The sequence below is a fragment of the Misgurnus anguillicaudatus genome, chromosome 22 (genome assembly GCF_027580225.2).
Source record: "Misgurnus anguillicaudatus chromosome 22, ASM2758022v2, whole genome shotgun sequence".
Classification (NCBI taxonomy): Eukaryota; Metazoa; Chordata; class Actinopteri; order Cypriniformes; family Cobitidae; genus Misgurnus; species Misgurnus anguillicaudatus.
The window spans coordinates 22,063,126-22,086,790 of record NC_073358.2 but is presented as its reverse complement, the minus strand read 5'-3'; the positions used below and the strand labels follow the sequence as shown (position 1 = coordinate 22,086,790).

General features: G+C 39.6%; 1 protein-coding gene and 1 long non-coding RNA gene across 3 annotated transcripts in view; one reads left to right on the top strand and one right to left on the bottom strand.

Annotated features, from left to right (window-relative positions):
• smarca2 (SWI/SNF related BAF chromatin remodeling complex subunit ATPase 2) overlaps window positions 1-23,665 on the top strand; it is an 83,760-nt gene that overhangs the window by 33,190 nt on the left and 26,905 nt on the right. For both annotated transcript variants that reach the window (XM_073860856.1, XM_073860857.1), the window contains 7 exons: window positions 5,024-5,109; window positions 5,306-5,347; window positions 5,736-5,902; window positions 6,995-7,158; window positions 10,453-10,680; window positions 20,333-20,410; window positions 20,589-20,807. In XM_073860856.1, coding sequence (XP_073716957.1) covers window positions 5,024-5,109; window positions 5,306-5,347; window positions 5,736-5,902; window positions 6,995-7,158; window positions 10,453-10,680; window positions 20,333-20,410; window positions 20,589-20,807 — 984 coding nt within the window. The remainder of the gene's footprint in view (window positions 1-5,023; window positions 5,110-5,305; window positions 5,348-5,735; window positions 5,903-6,994; window positions 7,159-10,452; window positions 10,681-20,332; window positions 20,411-20,588; window positions 20,808-23,665) is intronic.
• On the bottom strand, window positions 13,393-15,152 carry LOC141358917 (uncharacterized). Its single transcript, XR_012365447.1, has 2 exons — window positions 14,721-15,152; window positions 13,393-14,290 (listed from the first exon to the last, which is right to left on the bottom strand). It is a non-coding gene; the product is annotated as an uncharacterized lncRNA (long non-coding RNA).

Genomic DNA, 23,665 nt, shown 5'->3' with positions numbered 1-23,665 from the left:
AAAACACACATTTGCGGACCATTTTAAACAATAAACTGCCACAAAGACATTAATTAGTATCAGTTGACATACAACAACGTAAGAACGGTACTCTTTCAAGACGCTTGTAAACACTGGGGCGGAGTTTCGCGTTCGTCCTCTGTGACCTCTTGACGTCATGACGTATTACGGTGACATAGTGGGGTCAGCTGGCGCATCACGACCGGATGTACACGACGAGAAGTTGTGCTTTAAAAGTGTTTATTTGTTATTTTTATTGTCAAAAATGACAATCGTTTTGCTAGAAAAGACCCTTGTGCCTCGTTTGGGATTGTTTATAGTCCTTTGAAACTCTGTTGAAAAAAACTGTTAAGTGTTGAGTTAAGTATTAAATGTTGGGTTCTATTAAAGTACATTAAAATTAGAAAAATTCTGCAATGTTTTCCTCAAAAAACATAATTTCTTCTCGACTGAACAAAGAAAGACATCAACATTTTGGATGACATGGTGGTGAGTAAATTATCTGGATTTTTCTTTTAAGAAAATGGACTAATCCTTTAAATCCCGCGAGTAATTTAGAGCGAGTAACGCGATGCCCTGCGTTTGGTGTGTAAGTAGCATTAGGCTTTACAGAGGGTGTGCTAAGGACATTGGCAATTCACCAAATATATGGTAAGCTGGATGTTATCCAAAGGATGTTGTGGATGTTAACTTCAGTTGTGCTTTTAAGCAGCGTGTGTGTGGAAACGTCCGTAAACAGTGCGGGGGTGTAACGGGGCGTGCTTTGAAGAAAGCGAGTGAGAGGGTGAATCCATTTGCGAAAAGGTTTTATTAGAAAAATCCCAAAAAGGGCCAGCAAACATATCCAGTAAGGGTGATCCAAAAACGTAATCCAAAACAGGCACTAGGTCAAGGCAGGCAGAGTCACAATCAAAATCCAAATATACAGGCACGGGTCAAACACAGGCAGATACACAGGCAGATAAACAGGCAGATAAACAGGCAGAAAACAAATAACAGAATACAGGAAACAGATTACAAGGAAACGGGGGTGGTTGGGCTAAGCATTAATCAGCAGCCAACAGGTGAACAGGAAGTGACTTATATACAGACAGACAGGAAGTGTGAACTGTGACATGGCATGATGAATATCAAAATAAAAGTCAGAACAGAGCAGGGTATCAAAATAAAAGTCCAAAATACACAGAACACAAGTAAACACAGAACAAAACCATTACAGAACCCCCCCTCTAAAGGGCGACTCCCGGAGCCCAACAAACAAAACATACAGTCCAATAGAGGGTGGGCGGGCGGGCCAGGACCTCTTGGCGAAGGCAGGGCAGTTCAGGAGAGGTCCTGGGTCATATGGCCAGGATGGTCCAGGAACATGAGGCAGATGCGGGCCTGGGTCATAGGGCAGATGTGGGCCTGGGTCATGGGGCAGATGCGGGCCTGGGTCATGGGGCAGAAGCGGGCCTGGGTCATGGGGCAGATGCGGGCCTGGGTCATGGGGCAGGCTTGGACCTGGGTCATGGGGCAGGCTTGGACCTGGGTCATGGGGCAGGCTAGGCCCTGGGTCATGGGGCAGGCTAGGACCTGGGTCATGGGGCAGGCTAGGACCTGGGTCATGGGGCACGCTAGGACCTGGGGCATGGGGCAGGCTAGGACCTATATCATGGGGCAGGAATAGACCTGGAACACAGGGAGAGGAAGGGTCCGAGCACACTTCGGCCTCCGCCTTGGTGTCCTCTGCCTCCTCCCTGTGTCCGGGTACTACCCCCCCCCAAAAAAAACTTGGGAAAGCTCCCAAAGCCCAGGGTGGCGATGTCCCAGGTGGTGGACCAGATGAATCCGAATAGTCAGTTGAGCCAGGTGAATCAGACAAGACAGGTGAATCGGGCAGGACAGACGAATCAGATGAGTCGGGCAGGACAGACGAATCAGATGAGTCGGGCAGGACAGACGAATCAGATGAGTCGGGCAGGTCAGAAGAATCAGATGAGTCGGGCAGGACAGACGAATCAGATGAGTCGGGCAGGACAGACGAATCAGATGAGTCGGGCAGGACAGACGAATCAGATGAGTCGGGCAGGACAGACGAATCAGATGAGTCGGGCAGGACAGACGAATCAGATGAGTCGGGCAGGACAGACGAATCAGATGAGTCGGGCAGGACAGACGAATCAGATGAATCAGAAGGATTAGATGAATCAGAAGAATCAGAGGAGTCGGGCAGATCAGGTGAATCAGGCAGATCAGGTGAATCAGGCAGATCAGGTGAATCGGGCAGGTCAGGTGAATCAGGCAGGTCAGGTGAATCAGGCAGGTCAGGTGAATCAGGCAGGTCAGGTGAATCAGGCGAATCGGGCGGATCAGGTGAATCGGGCGGATCAGGTGAATCGGGCAGATCAGGTGAATCGGGCAGATCAGATGAGACGAGCAGATCAGATGAGACGGGCAGATCAGATGAGACGGGCAGATCAGATGAGACGGGCAGATCAGATTCAGGGTCTTGAGGAACCTCGGGAACAAACAAACAGAAGGCAGACCAAACGCACCACAGGGCCATGGCAAATTCAAGAATGTCACAGTCGATGAGGCATACCTCTGTGGCGGTTGGTTCAGGCAGGGCGGCCATCTTGATGATAGGTGCAGGGTGAACAATAGCCCTCATCAGTGCAGGTGTGGTGGTGACGATGGCTCTCCGTAACTCAGGTGCAGGGATGAAGGTAGCTCTCTCATAGACAGGTGCAGGTGCAGAGACAGGCAGGATGGCGGCCATTTTGGGAACAGGCAGGGTGGCGGCCATTTTAGGGACAGGCAGGATGGCGGCCATTTTGGGAGAAAGCATGGTGGCGGCCATTTTAGGAACAGGCATGGAGGCGGCCATTTTGTGAACTGGCATGACATTTACAGGTTTGGACAGAACGGGTATATCATGGCTTGGTGTGTTATGAATGCTCACCGGAGGTGTATCCACAACACCCACAGTGAAAGGTGAGCCACATAACAACAGGGCGTGATCAATATAGCGTTCCAAAGTCCAGTGTGGTGTATGGAGTGGCATAGCACGGGAAATGTCGCGATCTAACCCACAATAAAAAATATCCTTCAGAAATGAAACTTTAAAATTCACCTGATCAGAGAGTTCACAGAATTCCTCAACAAACTCCTCAATGGAGCGGTGGTTCTGGCGGAGACAAACAAGTTGATCGGCTGGAGTCATGCTGCTGGTGGGAAATTTCCAACCTCCGCTGGATTCCGGTTCTGGCTGATTAATCTGTAACGGGGCGTGCTTTGAAGAAAGCGAGTGAGAGGGTGAATCCATTTGCGAAAAGGTTTTATTAGAAAAATCCCAAAAAGGGCCAGCAAACATATCCAGTAAGGGTGATCCAAAAACGTAATCCAAAACAGGCACTAGGTCAAGGCAGGCAGAGTCACAATCAAAATCCAAATATACAGGCACGGGTCAAACACAGGCAGATACACAGGCAGATAAACAGGCAGATAAACAGGCAGAAAACAAATAACAGAATACAGGAAACAGATTACAAGGAAACGGGGTGGTTGGGCTAAGCATTAATCAGCAGCCAACAGGTGAACAGGAAGTGACTTATATACAGACAGACAGGAAGTGTGAACTGTGACATGGCATGATGAATATCAAAATAAAAGTCAGAACAGAGCAGGGTATCAAAATAAAAGTCCAAAATACACAGAACACAAGTAAACACAGAACAAAACCATTACAGGGGGTTAACGCGTCATAGGTATAAAACCGTTATGATTGGCCCGAAGCTGTCAGCGCGCTCTGGCGTTGTCTGTTCTAAATGCAGGTAATCTAAATTTTTTGTTTACACATAGCGCTTACCGGTAAATTACTGGTAATCTTACAACCTCTTTTACTGGTAAATTGGCAGCACTGATTTACCAGAAAGGTTCTGTTCACACATGGCCTGTTAACTGCAAATTGCCAGTAAACACTGTAAGTGTGAAAGGGACTTATGTAGTACTTAATTGTAGAGTTACACCATTAAACAGTTTTTTTTGTGTTCAGGATTATTTGAGCAGGACTAAACGGTGGCTCGATGATGCACTGGAGCCACCGAGCATGGCCCTGCCCCTTACACAATCGCGAGCAGTGATTCAAGTTGTAGCGGTATTTAAAAGTTGAGAGAGATTACATAAATTATTTTGTACTTGCACGTAGCCTCGAAAAGAACTCGAAAAACTTGCAATATTACGGTGGGAATCGTTTGGACTAGGGATGCAACAATACACTTTAGTTCAACTTGTTGTGGCGTTTAAGCGTGCAGATCACGTGGGCACACACATTAACAAAAGTGCAAGGAATTTAAAACTGACAGATTTGGATGGATGAACCGGAAAAAAAAAAACACAATTCACATGCGCATATTGGACCGTGGGTGTCGAACCGTACGGTTCAATATTATATTGAGAATTGTGGCATCCCTAGTTTGGACCCTCATGATTCGATTCAGAGTCATTATAAAACCATTACTTGTGATAGTTACCATAACCAGCTGTTGTACGAACCCTAGTGAAGTGCATTCGGCACAGATAAACTCGTACATCCAACTACTTTTTTGACACTTTGCTTATGTTAAGCATGAGGATTCCAACTCTTAAACAGATAATAAGTCAGAACGCATGAAATAGCTTTAAACACCCCTTTAAACAAAAATATACAACTTTTATTAACAAACCTTTGTCATTGTCTTATCAATCATTGTCCTTGTCTCACTCTCCTGCTGCTCTGTACTGCATTATCCAACATTATAAGCATTGTCTTTGTTCCTGAAGCGTCGTTTCCTAATGCGGAGTAATGAATAGGGTATTTGCATTTTGCGTGGGAATAGAAGATTGGATTAATATCCATTTAGCCAAGACGCATTCATCTGGCCAAGTGTACACAGTTGTAACTAATTGGATGTCTGTCTGATCGGAGAAAACGCATGACGTGACCAGGTGTGGTTGTCCTAGTAGATAGTGGAATTATAATTTGTTTTATCTACAGGGTAAAGGAGGAGCCAAAACTTTAATGAACACCATAATGCAGCTGAAGAAGATCTGTAACCATCCCTACATGTTTCAGCACATTGAGGAATCACCGTTTATCTCAGGATACTGCATTATGCATGAATGTTTGACCAACAGGAAACATTTTATGTTAATTATCCATAGTATGATGAACATATGTAAAAAAAATGTTTAGAAAAGATGGCAATTAATAGTCATTGGAGAATATTTTTAATTGGAAATCATTTAGCAGCAATAATGAAAATATCTATTTTATTTAGGAATCTTTTGCTGAGCACTTGGGATACCCAAATGGCATAATTAGTGGGTAAGTAATGATTAAAGCTGGTGTTATTAACCCTAATAGTAACTATGAAATGTTCACAAATAGATTATTAAACTTAAAGGCGGAGTCCACGATGTTTGAAAAACGCGTTGGAAAAGGAGACGGGCCGACTACCAAAACACACTTATAGCCAATCAAATCAAATAAAATGCCGGGTTGCGTATGTGTGGGGCGGGCCTATCAACAGAAGGTCCAGATTCTATTGGGGTAGGGGCGTGTTTGTTTGGGTGATTTCAAATATCAACATTGGCTTTCAAACATCGTGGACTCCGCCTTTAACTTCTGGTTATACATGACCCAGACAGTAGCGGTGTACGGTACCCTGAAAAAGGAGTTAAAATAATAGACATGCTTTTTCTTGTCCATACAGCAAGGACCTGTACCGCGCCTCTGGCAAGTTCGAGTTACTGGATCGGATCCTGCCCAAGCTAAAGGCCACCAATCACAGAGTGCTTCTGTTCTGTCAGATGACCTCTCTCATGACCATCTTGGAGGATTACTTTTCCTACCGTAACTTCCTTTACCTGCGTCTGGACGGTCAGTAGCAAAGTCTCTTTAAGGAAAGTTGCTGTCACAATAAGGTCACAATAAAACAACAAATACCAAAAATGTTGTTTCTTAAGCCCAAATTGCACTTAGAAAACACCAGGTTGCACCAGTTACTGCGCAAAGGTTGGTAAGTACTTTTCAACCATGTGAACTGGGCTCTTTGCACTGGAAGGAGGGACCTTTGTCGCTAGAGCAGTTGTATTGATCATTGCATTATTCCCTATTTAAGTAATCGAAATTTTGTTAATATCTGTCATATTTGTCAGTAGTGTATTTTACCCCTTAAAGGCACACTCCACTTTTTTTGAAAATATGCTCATTTTCCAGCTCCCCTAGAGTTAAAAATGTGATTAATTTACGCCAGAAAGAGAGTACGGTTCCTAGCCATATCTGCCTAGAAAATCGCAACTTTTAATTTTTCGTCGGTCTTAGTACACGATTTAACTGCAGAAGAGTCAAGTTTTAAATAAGAAAAATATCGAAACTTGGTTATTTTTTAACGCGATGCTAATGGTCTAATCAGATTCAATGGATTATGCTAAGCTATGCTAAAAGTTGTAGCGCCAGACCCAGAGATCGGCTAGATGGATTCCAAAACTGCCAAAATCATATGTTTAACTCTAGGGGAGCTGGAAAATTAGCAAAAAAAAGATGAGTGTCCGTTTAATGCTGTGGCCTAAAGCTAAAAGTATAGTCCAGTTTTTACGCATATGCGAGGGTTCGCACACAGTTCGCGCACCGCCGGATTTTTGTAATTGCGCATACTTCGTACACCGCACATGCAGAAGAATGTGGTTTGTAGCCCAGGAGATGCATTGCATTTTGTCTCAATGTGGATGCGTTGAACGTCTGTGTAAACGTATGAGAAATAAACTATGCTTTGTAAGGCTGTGTGTTCGACCGTGCACATACGTTCGCGTACACATAAAAAACAGACTGTACTTTGGGCTTTACTGTGCTGTACTTTAGATCTTAAATTCTAGGGATTTTCATTAGGTGGTTCACCAGTCTTTTAATGAGTGTGATCACACAACTTGGCTGCCATTTTGTCTTTCATTATCACATGTTTCTTTCTTCCAGGAACCACAAAGTCGGAGGACAGAGCGTTGCTTTTAAAGAAATTCAATGAAGAAGGTTCGCAGTATTTCATCTTTCTGCTGAGCACCCGGGCGGGAGGTCTGGGCCTTAACTTGCAGGCTGCAGACACAGTTGTGATCTTTGACAGTGACTGGAACCCCCACCAGGTCTGTGTGACTGCTGCTGTGATTAAAGAGGAAGTAGAGTTTGATCAGCGCTTTACAGCTTGACAGCGATATGTTATCTTGAACTTAGACTTGCAAGACAAATTTGGCAGTATGCATGTTACAACTTGAATTAGATATATGGGTAGTTGATACGTAACTATCTATGGATTTTTAAAATTAAATTAATGGGTGGTTTCCCGGACAGGGATCAGCGTAAGCCAGGGCTAGGCCTTAGTTTAATTAGAAAATATATCTAGTTTTAATAAACATGCCTTACTATAAACATTACTTGTGTGTATTTTGAGTCAGAACAAAGGGCCCTGATGTACTTAAAGGATTAGTCCATTTTCTTATAAGAAAAATCCAGATAATTTACTCACCACCATGTCATCCAAAATGTTGATGTCTTTCTTTGTTCAGTCGAGAAGAAATTATGTTTTTTGAAGAAAACATTGCAGAATTTTTCTAATTTTAATGGACTTTAATAGAACCCAACATTTAATACTTCACTCAACACTTAACAGTTTTTTTCAACGGAGTTTCAAAGTACTATAAACAATCCCAAACGAGGCATAAGGGTCTTATCTAGCGAAACGAACATTTTTGACAATAAAAAAAACAAATATACACTTTTAAAGCACAACTTCTCGTTGTGTAGATCCGGTCGTGATGCGCCAGCTGACCCCACGCAATACGTCATGACGTCAAGAGGTCACAGAGGACGAACGCAAAACCGTTCCTACGTTGTTGTATGTCAACTGATACTAATTAATGTCTTTGTGGCAGTTTATTGTTTAAAATGGTCCGCAAATGTGCGTTTTATATATGTAACACGTGACCTCCCTACGTCACTACACATTTACGTTAGGTTGTGCTGGACCGGACCTAGACGAAAAGTTGTGGTTTAAAAGTACATATTTTTTATTTTATTTTTATTTTTGACGATTGTCAAAAATGACAATCGTTTTGCTAGATAAGACCCTTATGCCTCGTTTGGGATTGTTTATAGTCCTTTGAAACTCTGTTGAAAAAACTGTTAAGTGTTGAGTTAAGTATTAAATGTTGGGTTCTATTAAAGTCCATTAAAATGAGAAAAATTCTGTAATGTTTTCTTCAAAAAACATAATTTCTTCTGGACTGAACAAAAAAAAACATCAACAATTTGGATGACATGGTGGTGAGTAAATTATCTGGATTTTTCTTTTAAGAAAATGGAATATTCCTTTAAGATATGTCGGTGCAAGTTGTTTTCAGTTTGGACAGCTCTTACATTTATTTTAGTCTAGGACTAGTCTAATCCCTGTCTGGGAAACCGCCTCATAATGATTTTTGGGTAAATTTACATTTGTACAAAAAAATTTAATGTCTAGCAGTTTTTAATCATTTTGCTTTCAGTAAATCATGTTTAATGATTCTGCAGCATGACAGATACTTTTTTAAGAGTACAAATGTTTTAAGTAGTTTCTTAATGTAAGATCATAAAAGCAGCATGCATAAAAACTAAATTAAAAAGGAGCAAAAACACGTATTCTTAGCACAGCACATTTACTCTTTTGCATTGATTGCATGATTAAATTTAAAATATACTGTGGTGTGATAAAGTGTTGGGCCTCTTCTTGGTTTTTATTTTTTTACATGTTTGTCACACTTTAATGTTTCAGACCATTAAACAAATTTGAATTTTAGTCAAAGATAACACAAGTAAACACAACATGCAGTTTTTAAATGAAGGTTTTTATTATGTACTGAAAACAAAATCCAAACCCACATGAAAAAAGTGTGCAACATAAAAAACATAAAGGCTCGTCTCAGTTTTGCCAGAAAACATCTTGTTAACCCCCAAGACTTTTTGGGAAAATACTCTCTGGACTGACAAGATAAGTTGGACTTTTTGGTAATTGTGTGACCCAATACATCTGCCGTAAAATTAACGCAACATTTTAGAAACAGAACATCCTACCAACAGTAACATATGGTGATGGTGTGATGGTCTGGGGCTGTTTTGCTGCTTCATGACCTGGAAGACTTTCTGTGATAAATGGAACCATGAATTGTGCTGTCTACAGTACCAAAAAATCGATTCGACCATCTGTTCGTCACCTTAGGGGGCGTGCACACCAACGCTTTTACGCCCGCGTCCGGCGCATGTTTTCAATTCATTTCAATGGAAACTCTGCGTTTTTCAAATAAGCCAGCAGCTAGCTGTTTTCTTCCACGCTGAAAACCGTCGCCCGGCGGTTTTTCCGCGATCCGCACTGAGCGCCGAGAGTTGAGAAATGTTCAACATTGGAAGAAAAGCTCCGCTTGTCAATGTCAGTTCTCACGCGGCCGTCCAATCACAGTGGAGGAGGGGCGGGACATTACCTCAGCAACCAACTGGCTCGCAGGTGAAGTATCACAGCTTCCAAAGCGCTCAGCTGAAGAAAGCTGGCACTCAGCTGAAAAACAGCTTGCATTCGGCGTCCTCAAGGAGTTTTCAGCCGCGTTTAAAAGTTTTGGTGTGTCCAGCCCCTTAAGCTAGAGTGAACTTGGGTTCTGCAGCAGGACAATGATCAAAAACACACCAGCAAGTCCACCTCTGAATGGCTGAAGAAAAACAAAATGAAGACTTTGGAGTGGCCTAGTCAAAGTCCTGACCTGAATCCTACTGAGATGCTGTGGCATGACCTTATAAAGGCAGTTCATGCTCGAAAACCCTCCAATGTAACTGAATTACAACAATTCTGCAAAGATGAGTGTGCCAAAATTCCATCACAGCGCTGTAACAAACTCATTGCAAGTAATTGCAAACGCTTATTTGCAGTTGTTGCTGCTAAGGGTGGCCCAACCAGTTTGAGGGGGCAAGCACTTTTTCACACAGGGCCATGTGTATTTGGATTTTGTTTTCCCTTCATAATAAAAACCTTAATTTTAAAACTGCATGTTATGTTTACTTGTCTTATCTTTTATTAATATTTTAATTTGTTTCATGATCTGAAACATTAAAGTGTGACAAACATGCACAAAATAAAAAAATCAGGAAGGGAGCCAAAACTTTTTCACACCACTTTTTATTAGTTAAGATGTGTTGTGGGTTACATAAAAGTTATTTCTACAGTAAAATATTTTTTTTTTTCTTTTTCACACATTATTATAAAACAATCCATCCACCTCCACATACCACACACTTAGCAATTTTTTCTTAGTCTTTTCCAAACAGAGCCAAAAATCTGCACAATGACTAATCTTATGAACTTCATTCACGTTGGTTGCAGTTGATGTTAATATGTTGTGAACTGTGATGTAAATTACCAGGACCTGCAGGCCCAGGACCGAGCCCATCGTATTGGCCAGCAGAATGAAGTACGTGTGTTGCGTCTGTGTACCGTGAACAGCGTGGAGGAGAAGATTCTAGCAGCGGCCAAGTATAAACTGAATGTAGATCAGAAAGTCATTCAGGCTGGCATGTTTGATCAAAAGTCCTCCAGCCATGAGCGCAGAGCCTTCCTGCAGGCTATTCTGGAGCATGAAGAACAAAACGAGGTGAGTCATTGCAACAGATGGCAGTAAAGATTCGCTCCTATTACATTTGTGTTGCAGTTAATGATAGACGAACTAATTATAGCTGGCGATGCACTGAAATTATTATCATTGAAGTACAGGGCACACTTGGCCAACAAGTGCTAGAACTTATTATTTCTTTTCTTTCTAGAACTTATTTGAATACAGACTTTAGATGATTGTTAAAGGGACACTCCACTTTTTTTGAAAATATGCTAATTTTCCAGCTCCACTAGAGTTTAACATTTGATTCTTACCGTTTTGGAATCCATTCAGCTGATCTCCGTATCTGGCGCTACCACTTTTAGCATAGCTTAGCACAATCCATTGAATCTGATTAGACCATTAGCATCACGCTCAAAATAACCAAAGAGTTACGATATTTTTCCTATTTAAAACTTGACTCTTCTCTAGTTACATCATGTACTAAGACCGACAGAAAAATAAAAGTTGGGATTTTCTAGGCAGATATGGCTAGGAACTATACTCTCCTTCTGGCGTAATAATCAAGGACTTTGCTGCTGTAACATGGCTGCAGGAGGCGCAATGATATTACGCAGCGCCTGAAAATAGTCATTGAAAGATACTAAGGGGCCTATTTTCGTGCAGTGCCTAATAGCTAGGGGTGGCACGGTTCACAAAACCCTCGGTTCGGTTCGTATCACGGTTCTATGGTCACGGTTCTCGGTTCAGTACGGTTCTTGTTGTTATTTTTTCTTTTAATTTTTAAAACTCCAGAAATGTATTATCTTATTAATGTATTAATTATCCATAATTTAGGATACAGTATTAAAAAAGTTATATAATGTAATCATGCACAAACTGAATTTGACTTTAAGCACATTATTGGGACCATCTCTGAGAAAAGCCAGGTGAGATTTTGATACAGCAAGAGGGAAGACATTGATGATTTCAACATGCTTTTCATTTATTTGGCAAAAAAGAGAATGTGTATTGCCATCTACATGAACTTATGTGCCTTTTTAGCACACAAAGATAACTTGCATTTATCAAAATGCCTACTTCAGTGTAGCTCTAAGATTTATTACTGAGAGGCTGCTTAAATACTGCAGAGTATATGTGGATGAGAGAGAAACATAACGTTTATACCTGTTATATTTAATCCGTCTCTTTTGTCCACTTTTGACTACTTCTGTCCTGATTACTTTAAGGGGCAGTTTATGAAATAAGATCGCGCAACTTTCACACGCAAGCAAAATGAAACTACGCGGAAATCAGCCGCTTTCGTTTTATCAATGAAAGGCTAAAAATAGCGCTGAATACGAAAAGACGTAAAACAGTGTTCATTACCTCAGATTAGATAAATGGTCGGAGAGAAGGCTGTCGCGTGTGGTTGTATCTATTGTTTTATTTCCGCTGTCATCATAGGTAACATAAAATAAAAAATGTTTCCACACACCAAACTTATACGACGCTGGGGCATCCTCCAACTGCGGGCAGAGTAGGGCTGCAGCTATCGATTCTTTTTGTAATCGATTAATCTAGCACTGAATCGATCGATTAATCGAGTAATCGGATAAAATTTTTGTGTGTGTTTTTAAACAACCAAAACAAATAATGCACAACGAAAATGACATGGCTGTAAAATGTTAAAGCATTTGGCTTTTATTTCTAAAACAAAACAGAGGTATTGGCATTTGGCAGCAAAAAATAGCCTATTTATTTCCATTTTTACCCATTTAGTGTTTATAAGTGCCAGTGCCAACAATTAAGCACTTTAATTTATTAATATGCACAACAGGTTTCATGCTGTATTCTAGCCCTTACATCAAAGTAAATATCTGGTTAATGTACATTTCTACACCTGCAGCATTTACCATTACTAACAAATAATATATCATTTCTGGGTTGAGCCTATTTGCTATAGTCACAACCTGTGTGTGTGCGCGCACGAGCACACACACACCCACACACACACACACACACACACACACAGGCACGCGTGCTGCGCATGAGGAAGAGTGACACCCCAGTCAGACGTTCAGTTGCTTCATTGCATTTTGTTACGGCAGAAATACATACATTCATTTTCAATAGAACGCTGCATTGGGTTTGCATCACTTGCATTGCGGTGCATTTTAGGTTAAGAATCCGTTCGAAAAATCATAACATCACGTCCCGCTCTATACAGTGAATGCATGCAGCTGAAATTATTGTTGCGTGGCTACATAAAAGTTTAAGCATATGTGATGCATTACGCGATCGGTCTGACTCGCGTGAGAGAGAGACAAGGGTGCATGCATGTGTGTGAAGGGGTTCTTTTTTAAGCTTCTCTCTTGCAATTGACCGTGAATACGTTTAGTACTTAAAAACATCAAAGCTAAACATCATATCTAGTCAAACCGCATAACGACATCGCTACAAATACATTATGGGATTAAAATTAGCGGAAGCTACGTTACCTTGTTTCAGAGACGCTTGGTGACACACCAGTGGATGTGTTTCATTCCTGCAAGCCATCCGTTTTCATTTCAGACAGAGCCGGATTAACCCACAGGCAAACTAGGCACGTGCCTAGGGCCCGATTGGCGGGATGGGGCCCAGACAGAGGGGGAATTTTTTTTTTTTTTTTACAAATGTCCCATCTACAATTTCGCCGCTGTCGGGCGGGATCCCCGTATCTCCAAAACCATTATTTTTCAGGAAATTAAAAAAAACGCCGTATTTTTTAAGTTATTAAACATTATTTCAATTAAAGACAAGCTTTATGGCTCGGGAGCAGAGAGATACGAACTTTTGCTCTCATTGATAAAATGGTACGGACACAGACGTCGCCGCTGCCAGCAGTGTTCAACAAATACTGCGGTCACATTGAGCCTTAAAGATGATGCTTCAATAGTTAACCAAAGCTGACTGTAGTATACATCTTACTAAACTCGATTTTAAGTTTTACGATCTATAAGTGATGCAATACAAAACACGATGAGCAGACTGCTGTCTAATAAGTGGAAATGAATCTGCTCGCAAACTTACCTTCGTGGCTCACGGGCTTCCTTCTGCACAGAAGCATTACAGCTATCGAGTTTTAATAAATGTACTTAAACCTAACTATTTTCACTTGTTAGTGCCTAACAAACAGAAGTATTATTTTAATTAAACAGCCATTTTATCTCCAATAAATAAAACATTTACTTGTGTTTAACATTCACAAAATAATTTAATGGTGTTATGCAAAACATTCAATTTAATTCAAAATTGAATTCAATAAAAACATTGCTGCTTGTGTTTTACATGCACAAAACAATTTAATGGTGGTATCCAAAACATTCAATTTAATTACAGTATTATATTAGATACATTTTAAAACTTCAATGCATGTATGATAAGCCTAGTAATACGTAAATATTTAAAATACATCAATAACTGATATCATAGGTTAACACATAAAATCATAGTTAAGTCTTTCTTTATTAAGCCCATTACTGAGTGTATTTGTGTTTGTGAGTTTATGACTGTTGTTGTCTGAGGTGGTGACTCGGATGGGGACGCCAGTCATCAGAATGGTTGATTTTCAAGTTCATAGTTCTAATCTGTACCTGACAGAGTTCCTTTAAGGACACAGACATGGTTGCTGCAAAAAATAAATAAATAAAGGACAAACGATCATTTCCCTACGTTATATAAGGCATGTTTGCGTATAATAACGAGGCAAAAAAAAAACAGTTCCTTGCATAATAATTCATGACTGCAAAACCAATGGCAGAACTAGCGGGGTCAAGATTTTTTTTTCTTTATGCCCCACAAAAATCACGTTAGATACCAAACATGATAACAAAACCAATGGATAGTGGCTAACTAAGTCAAATGCAAGCAATATGTGCTTTAAATTCACTTCACAAACGTGAATAGCGTAAAGAAAAATCTAGCAGCCTCAGAAACGATACATTAGAGTTTAGCACTACCATTACTTCGAGATAAAACTGTTATACATAATATAAAAACTGTTATTATATAATTCATATAACTGAAACATAAATAACCAGTGTTTTGAGGACATTTACCTCAGTGGACGTGTTGCTCGACGAGGATTTGGTTGCGATTCTCAATCTTGAAGAGAAATATGCAGCGAAGCTCTCCCGCGGATTACTGACACCTATTGGTTATTTACTGGTACTACTGCCTTAACAATGGCACTCCCAATGGATAAGGTGAGGGTAATTTAATAGCATTTAATAGAGCCGTGTAATGACGTATAAATAATACATTTAGCAAAAAATTGTCTGATAGACTGGTTAATATACAACACATGACTTAATTTGGTATACAAACAACCAATTTGTAAGCAAAGACTAGGCTATGTAAAATGTGAATTCACTTTTATTAGTAACTTTGGTAAGTTTCAGATTTCAATTCATAAATAACCTCGATGGGGTGGCCCAAAAAATGCAGCCTGCCTAGTGTAGTCCATTTATTTAATCCGGCTCTGATTTCAGATGCTGAATGTAATGTAATGATAAGAATAATGATCCCAAACTTTAGACTTTCTCTCTCTCTGCCGTTTATGGACATATTTACTCTCCGCCATCGCGCCAACTAAATTCAAAATGTATCACGCGCTATGATGTACTTCCTGAACATTGAACAACGGTCCGTGTGAATCAGATCTCGGCGCGTGTAGTGCGCGTCATAGGAATTTAACGAGGCTTCGAGGCAGAATTTTTGCCTCGAGGAATTTTTTGAATCGAGTTAATCGAGTAACTCGATGAATCGTTGCAGCCCTAGGGCAGAGTTCTTTTTCTCTCCCTCTTGCCATTTCTACACGTAACATGACCGCCAGCACTCACTCTCCACAGCAGTCACCTCTTCTTTCGCGCTATTCGCGAAAGGGGAACACGCTATCTGGGGTCACATACAGGGCATGAGGCTACATTGCGCATGCCATGAACCGTTGAACCGTACGGCACACACGCGTTCCGAACCGAGACAAGCGAACCGAACGGTTCGGAATTTTTTCATGAACCGTGCCACCCCTACTAATAGCACTACGCCTGCTGCAGCCATGTTACAGCAGCAAAGTCACTGATTATTACGCCAGAATGAGAGTATAGTTCCTAGCCATATCTGCCTAGAAAATAGCAACTTTTAATTTTCCGTCGGTCTAAGTACACGATGTAACTACAAAAGAGTCAAGTTTTAAATAGGAAAAATATCGAAACTCTTTGGTTATTTTTGAGTGCGATGCTAATGGTCTAATGAATAATCGCAGCAAGTATAATTGTATTAAAACAGGTAGCGTACGCCGTTTTTAATTGCAGTATGCAGCCATGTATAAACACTTTAATCACATCTATACCACACCTCCTTGAAGAGGTGGTCTTGGTACGCTTTTAAACTAACTCTAGAGCGGTTTGTTTGTGGTAAGAACACGATCCGAGACTGAACCGACCTAACCGCAAAAGTACTGCGCCTTTTGGACTAAACCAGCTGCCGTAGTCAGCTGCGCAGTGCATTATCAAATAAGGAAGTGTTTGTTGACAATTTCTATTAGCTTTATTAGCACAATGACAGGTTGCGGACATACCTGGAGTTGCGAGGAGGTGAGGGCGGAGCCTCAGAAATTTGGTGTCTTCGCCGTTTGTAGTGCATAAAAACGTTGTTTTCAAGCCGCATCCACGATTCATTCTGGAAATGAACAGTTTGTCTGGAGTGCTGTATACAAACTATATGAAGAGTTTCGTTGCAAAACGAGATAACCACCATTTTTTTAATTGTTCAGAAATCTCGTTTTTTGGTTGTGCATTCCAATTAATATCAATTGAACTGCAGGTGGTTTGTTTTGATTTAAACCTTCATAACTTAAAAAATACAGCTAAGTAGCACCATAAAACAAAATAATAACATGATAATATAATAATAAACATGTTTTGACAAAAATGTAAAAAAAATGGATTTATCTCGTTTTGCAACGAAACTCTTCATATATACAACCACAGACATAATTACAGCGTGCAGCCGTATGTCCGGCTCTCCTGATTTTGCCAGGTGGTTGATGTCCTCAGGGCAACACTATGTTGACCCCGGAACAACATTTCAATCAACCAATCAGATTTCAGAAATAAGATTATAGTTTGTTTTAAATTTAAGCTTACAACCAGGATTAGCTGTTTCTAGACCATTGTTTTTTACTTATCATGTCCCTCTGATTTTAGGGTTTGGTTATGGTTAGGGTTGGGGTTTGGGGTAGGTTTAGGTTTTATTTAGAAAAATGTTGTCCTAGGGTCAACACAATATGTTGCCCTGAGGACATCAACCACTTGGCAAAATCAGTTCGAGCCCGTATGTCCATGGTGTCTGCTGTATTTTCGTCCTTTTTGTTTACTTCCGGGGTTCCGTTGGAATTTCGCACACGTTGATTCTGACTAATCGAGAAGCAGTTTAGGAAATACGTTCAAAGACATCATTTGGTCAGTGAGTGATCTGGATCTTATCACATGACATGAACAATCAGTGTGTTGTGAAACTACAGATGTGAAAACACCCTTAGACAATCGCTTTCAGACTTCAAACTATCTGCTCTGTGGAATGTTACTGTTGTTATGCAAAATTCACAGGTTTATAACCTAATTTTTTTTTTTGGAGTCTGTCACAGATTCCTCACGTCTGAATGTCTGTAGAAAAAATGATCAACAAACTGAAGTCATGGACTAGATGTTGTGCACAATATTTTTTATCCATTAAGCAGCAAGTTAAATGGATAATAATAATAGATAATAACCAATAATGAAAATGACTGTAAAGACAAACTATAAAGAGAAAGCTTTAAAACGTATACTAAGAGAACACCACAGCTGTAATGATAAAGATACAGAGCAAGAACATATTTGGTATCATTTTGTTTGTTTTTTTCTTTTTATTGATCAACAATAGATCAGCAAATACAGGGAGTTACTACAACATAAAGCAATCGTATAAATATCTTTAAGGCCGCATTTACTTTGCATGTTTGAAGTGATTCAATTCAGATTTTTTTGCCCTCATGTGGCACAGATCGGATATGAGGAAAAAAGCACACATATTTCGATATTCTGTGATCGGTTTCTGGACTCATTTATTGGATATGAATCAGATACATGCATTCGCGTCTGCAATGTAAGCAAACAGATCGGATATTCCCATCTTAAGATGTGTCGTGTGGACACAACCCGCTATCACATGACTCTTTTTAAAAGCGCAATGGAGGACGGCAGCTCTACTTAGTGGAGTAGTGTTGAAGTTATTGAAGTTATTGTTGAAGAAACTCTATAATCTTGTATAATTATTTTATGTGTCCATTGCGATATATTTTACTTCCTCTTTGTTTAAAGCTCTTTATGTCTACCTTGAATTGTTTTGCCAAGCAGTTAGTGTAAATGCAGATATTGTATACGAGTCACTTTTAAAAGATGATAAAAGGGGGGCTAGGGGGTTGTCAAAAAAATCAAATACAGGCAACAAATTGGAATTGGGCATCAAGATTTGCAGTGTAAATCCAGCCTAACTGCTAACATGACATGGTATGACTTTCATAGCATTTTTTCCAGCTGAAACTACAGTAAACAGTCCCCAGTAATCAAAAGGTTAAAAGTTTTAAGGAAAAGTATATAATTATAGGTTCAGTGGGTTTCTTACAGCTGAACATCCCACACAATGGCAAGTAGCCTAGTTCCTACAAATTTAACCACAAACCTCACAATTCACTTTTAAAGCAGCATTTGAATGTTTCACCCTGAACAGTGTTTAACTGAGGCATTAAAAATTGGTACACAATTGTTGAAAATGAAAAGTGATTTGTAGATAAATTGATTTTCTTTTTCTAGCCCAACTGTTAATTGTCAGTCTTCTTGTAATGACACTGCAATTTGTTCAACGAAATTATGGAGTAAATGCATTTCAGTATTGACAAAGGTCTGTTTTCTATTGATTCTCAGTGTGACAAAATCTAAAAAAAATGGCAAGCAATTTCGTTAGAAAAGAATTTAGCTGAGCTGAAATACTTAAATGGTACATTTCTCAGGTGTATCAGGTAGTGCCTGTACAGCTGCTTTTGAGATAGTAATAAAGAATTATACAATAATAATTAAAGATGTATAAGGATGTAAGGATCTAAGATAATGTTACACATAATTTTTTTTCAACAGTTAACCCAACATTCAGATTATATCTGCGTGAATTCTTGTCAAAACAGATATTTTAAAAACTGTAATTCTGTGTAGATGTCTATATATTGGGGTCACGCACTCATTTGTTTGTCTGCACGCGCTTAAGAAGATGTGTCAATCAGTGCGAGGAAGATCGCTTTTGAGTCTTGTTGCTCTTAATAACTCTTTTGACATCAAGCAAGTCCTGCACTTTATTTTCTAATTCCTGCATGTTTTAAAACCGAAACTAAAATGTCAGACGTGCAAGGGGATGGACACGCATCCTTTATGTATTAGATTAAAGAATTAGTCCATTGTGCTAAAAAAAATCCAGATAATTTACTCACCACCATGTCATCCAAAATGTTGATGTCTTGCTTTGTTCAGTCGAGAAGAAATTATGTTTTTTGAGGAAAACATTCCAGGATTTTTCTCATTTTAATGGACTTTAATGGACCCCAAAACTAATGCAGTTTAAAATTGCAGTTTCAACTGAGTTTCAAAGGACTCTAAACGATCCCAAACGAGGCATAGGGTCTTATCTAGCGAAACGATTGTCATTTTTGACAAGAGAAATATGCACTTTTAAACACGCCAGGGCGACCTCACGTAATTGAGTAATGCCGTGAAAAGGTCACGTGTTACATATATGAAACACACATTTGCGGACCATTTTAAATAATAAACTGACACAAAGACATTAATTAGTATCATTCCACATACAACAACGTCTGAACGGTCCTCTTTCTCCACACTTGTAAACACTGGGGCGTAGTTTCTCATACGTCATCCGTGACCTCTTGACGTGATGACGTATTGCGTGAGGTCGTGCTGGCGCATCACAGGACCGGAGATAGACGAGAAGTTGTGGTTTAAAAGTGCATATTTCGTATTTTTCTTGTCAAAAATTACAATTGTTTGGCTTGATAAGACCCTTATGCCTCGTTTGGGATCGTTTAGAGTCCTTTATAACTGCGTTGAAACTGCAATTTTTTTAAACTGCATTAAATTTATTACGTGTTGGGGTCCATTAAAGTCCATTAAAATAAGGAAAATCCTGGAATGTTTTCCTAAAAAAACATAATTTCTTCTCGACTTAACAAAGAAAGACATCAACATTTTGGATGATATTAGTGAGTAAATTATACAGATTTTTTTTTTTTTTTTAAGAAAATGGACTAATCCTTTAAGCATTTCGAATGGTACAGCTCACAGAAAATATACAAATAAAGATCATTTTAGATGTTCAACGACCATTTAGAGCATTGGATTCGCTAGATGAGAGCTTAATGTTCTTATTCTTATGAAAACCTCCAACTAAGACAGCACACGTCATTTATTGAGGCTGCGCCTCAGTTTATCAAACTATGGGCTAGACCAAGGGTCAAACAGATATTGCACATTGCGTTAATCGCATGTTAATAAAATGCGTTATTAACCACTTTCATGTTTTTCAAATTTTCCACTTGTGTTTCTTGATGTTTGTGTGATATCAGGAGGAGGATGAAGTTCCAGATGATGAAACTCTCAATCAAATGATTGCCCGTAATGAGGACGAATTTGAGCTTTTCATGGTAAGACTAAAATTGCACAAAATTCATTACTTGCATGGATAGTTCCTTGCATGATCATTTTAAATAATTGTAATCTTTTCCAAAAGTAAACCACATTTTTGAGATCTGTGTGTTCTCACTTTTGAGAATCTGTTTCATTCTAAGCCATTTACTGAAAGTACTGTTTTCCATTTTCATGCGCATGGATTTAGACCGCCGCAGAGAGGATGCACGCAACCCTAAGCGTAAACCTCGCCTGATGGAGGAGGATGAGCTGCCATCTTGGATCCTGAAAGATGATGCAGAGGTGGAACGTCTCACCTGTGAGGAAGAGAAAGATAAGATCTTCGGCCGTGGATCCCGGCACCGCAGGGATGTGGACTACAGTGACGCACTGACGGAAAAGCAGTGGCTTAGGGTATGCTGATTGTATTACTTTTAGTTTAACTCCCCCTGTGGTGAAAATCAAGTTTTTATTGTTGGTTATATGCCCATGAGGTGTTTTTAGTATGCTTTAAGGCAAACCATGTGCAAATTCATCATTCAACACCATTGCTGAGTATTTCTTACCATAAAATAAGGACAGACTCAAATCCATTTGATATCCCCTCAGTTTTCTACAACACAAACATGAAAAATCACATCTACACAGTTGAACAAGTGGATCAATAGTTTGAGCCATAGATGACTTAGATGAAGATCAGATCGAATTTTATAAGAAATTTATTCAGAAAACTGAACTTTCAAAAGGTTCACATACCTTTTCTTACCACTGTACATATATCTTTGTTCGATACTGGTGAGATTGCATAGAGGCAGGGACTAATTTGCATATTCAAAAATCCAAGTATACTTAATGAGGCAAGGGTTTAGAGTTACATTCAAGTTCTTTTAAAGCACGAAGAAATTATTGTCACAGGAAAAAAAAACTTTGCATGTCCTATTATGATGCACAAAAGAAATGAGGGTGACTTTAAATGACACAATTTATTCATTATAGTATGTGTGCAATTCAGTCTACATAAAATTTCTTGTTACCATAGCAATATGGACCCTTTAGGTCATTCGTACTCTTTCTAATAATCTCTTTGGTGAAAGACCTAGCTCCCCATCTTGGATAAATCTGTTCTGTCACATTCAAGTGACCTCACTTCAACAGATAACAATGGCAGAAAAGAAAAATGGTAGTTCTTTATATATCTTAGAGAAAATCTATAAGACATTAAGAACCATGATTCGTGATTCCATCATTTTTGAAGGGCCAGTAACACAGCTAATACAATTGTAGCTCAACTGGCTAAATACTAATATGAATAGGGATGGTGATGGTGCAGTGGATAAGACACACGCCTTTGGTGTGAGAGACCTGGGTTCGAATCCACTGTGAAACACCATTGTGTCCCTGAGCAAGACACTAAACCCCTAGTTGCTCCAATGGCGTGCAACCTCTGACATATATAGCAGTGGGCTTTATGCCCAGCTGCACTGCTTCCTGGGCTTCGGCGTGCTCCTTGTTTCCTGTCTGCCATTATTGGACAAACTGATTAATCCAGGTGTGTCTGATTATTGTTGTTGTGACTACTGAGGTCAGGCACACCTGGATTAATCAGTTTGTCCAATAATGGCAGACAGGAAACAAGGAGCTGGCTGAAGTTCAGGAACTAGTGCAGCTGGGCATAAAGCCTATTGTAAGTTGCTTTGGATAAATAAATTCAGTTAAATTAATAAATAAATAAATAAAAATGAATAATGTAAAATACTAATATGTATAAGTATACATATAAATCGTATATATATATATATATAAATATACAGGAAAGTATAAATAAATGGCATGCGTTTTTATATAATCCATTAAACACAAAACAGAATCTGCCTTTCACAGAACACTCTGCAGACTTTCACAGAATTTGAAATGTCATCATTCAAAAAAAATTGCTGTGTGTTTGTTAAGTAAAGATTTTGGCTAATTTGCTAATGCTGTCAACTTTAACCTGGATGCCGTTCACATGTTCTGCATAAAATTGCACGAAAAACGTGTCCATGCCGCTTTCCTCCTTGCCAAAATGCTTGGGCACTTGTTCTCATGTTGTAGCTGCCATTGCTAATCAACCATGAACCACACTCTCCAGAGATTCAGTAATGCGTCTGCATGCATGCCTGTATCAAAATAATAGCCACTGATTAGATCGTAAACCTTTGGGTGGCTCCATCTTGACCTGATAAGGAATGATACAATGTTTACATGATACAATGTTGATAAGTAAAGGGTGAAGCTGATTGTAAGCAGATTCAGATGCTCTTAACACACCACATGGAAAATCTGATAAGATAATTGGTTCAACCACGAAGACGATCGGGACTTTACCTATGATTGTCGTAAGAGGGGAAATCGTACCAAATTCAGAACGATTTTCTTATGGTGTTTACCCGGCTTAAGTTTCTACACTTTGTCTGGCTATACTTTGAAGGTGCTTAAATCTTTCCCTGCCATTGATGAGTTAACTCGTCAATTAAAGGAATAGTCTACTCATTTTCAATATTAAAATATGTTATTACCTTAACTAAGAATTGTTGATACATCCCTCTATCATCTGTGTGCGTCCACGTAAGCGCTGGGGCGCGCTGCGACGCTTCGATGGCATTTGGCTTAGCCCCATTCATTCAATGGTACCAATCAGAGATAAAGTTAGAAGTGACCAAACACATCAAAGTTTTTCCTATTTGAGACGAGTAGTTATACGAGCAAGTTTGGTGGTACAAAATAAAACGGAGCGTTTTTCTAAGCGGATTTAAAAGAGGAACTATAATTTACGGTGTAATAGCACTTTTGGGAGTAGTTCGACTTGGCGCAGTAACACCCTCCCTCTCCCATTATGAGAGGGAGAAGGGGAGCGGACTTTTCAGGCGAGTTGAAGTACTCCCAAAAGTGCTATTACGCCATAAAATATAGTTCCTCTTTTAAATCCGCTTAGCAAAGCGCTACGTTTTATTTTGTACCACCAAACTTGCTCGTATAACTACTCGTCTTAAATAGGAAAAATGTTGATGTGTTTGGTCACTTCTAACTTTATCTCTAAATGGTACCATTGAATGAATGGGGCTAAGCTAAATGTTATCGAAGCGTCGCAGCGCACCCCAGCGCCCACGCGCACACACACAGATGATAGAGGGATGCACCAACAATTCTTAGTTAAGGTAATAACATATTTTAATATTGAAAATGAGTAGACTATTCCTTTAAGAGAAAAGGCTTCCCTGCCAATGATGAGTATT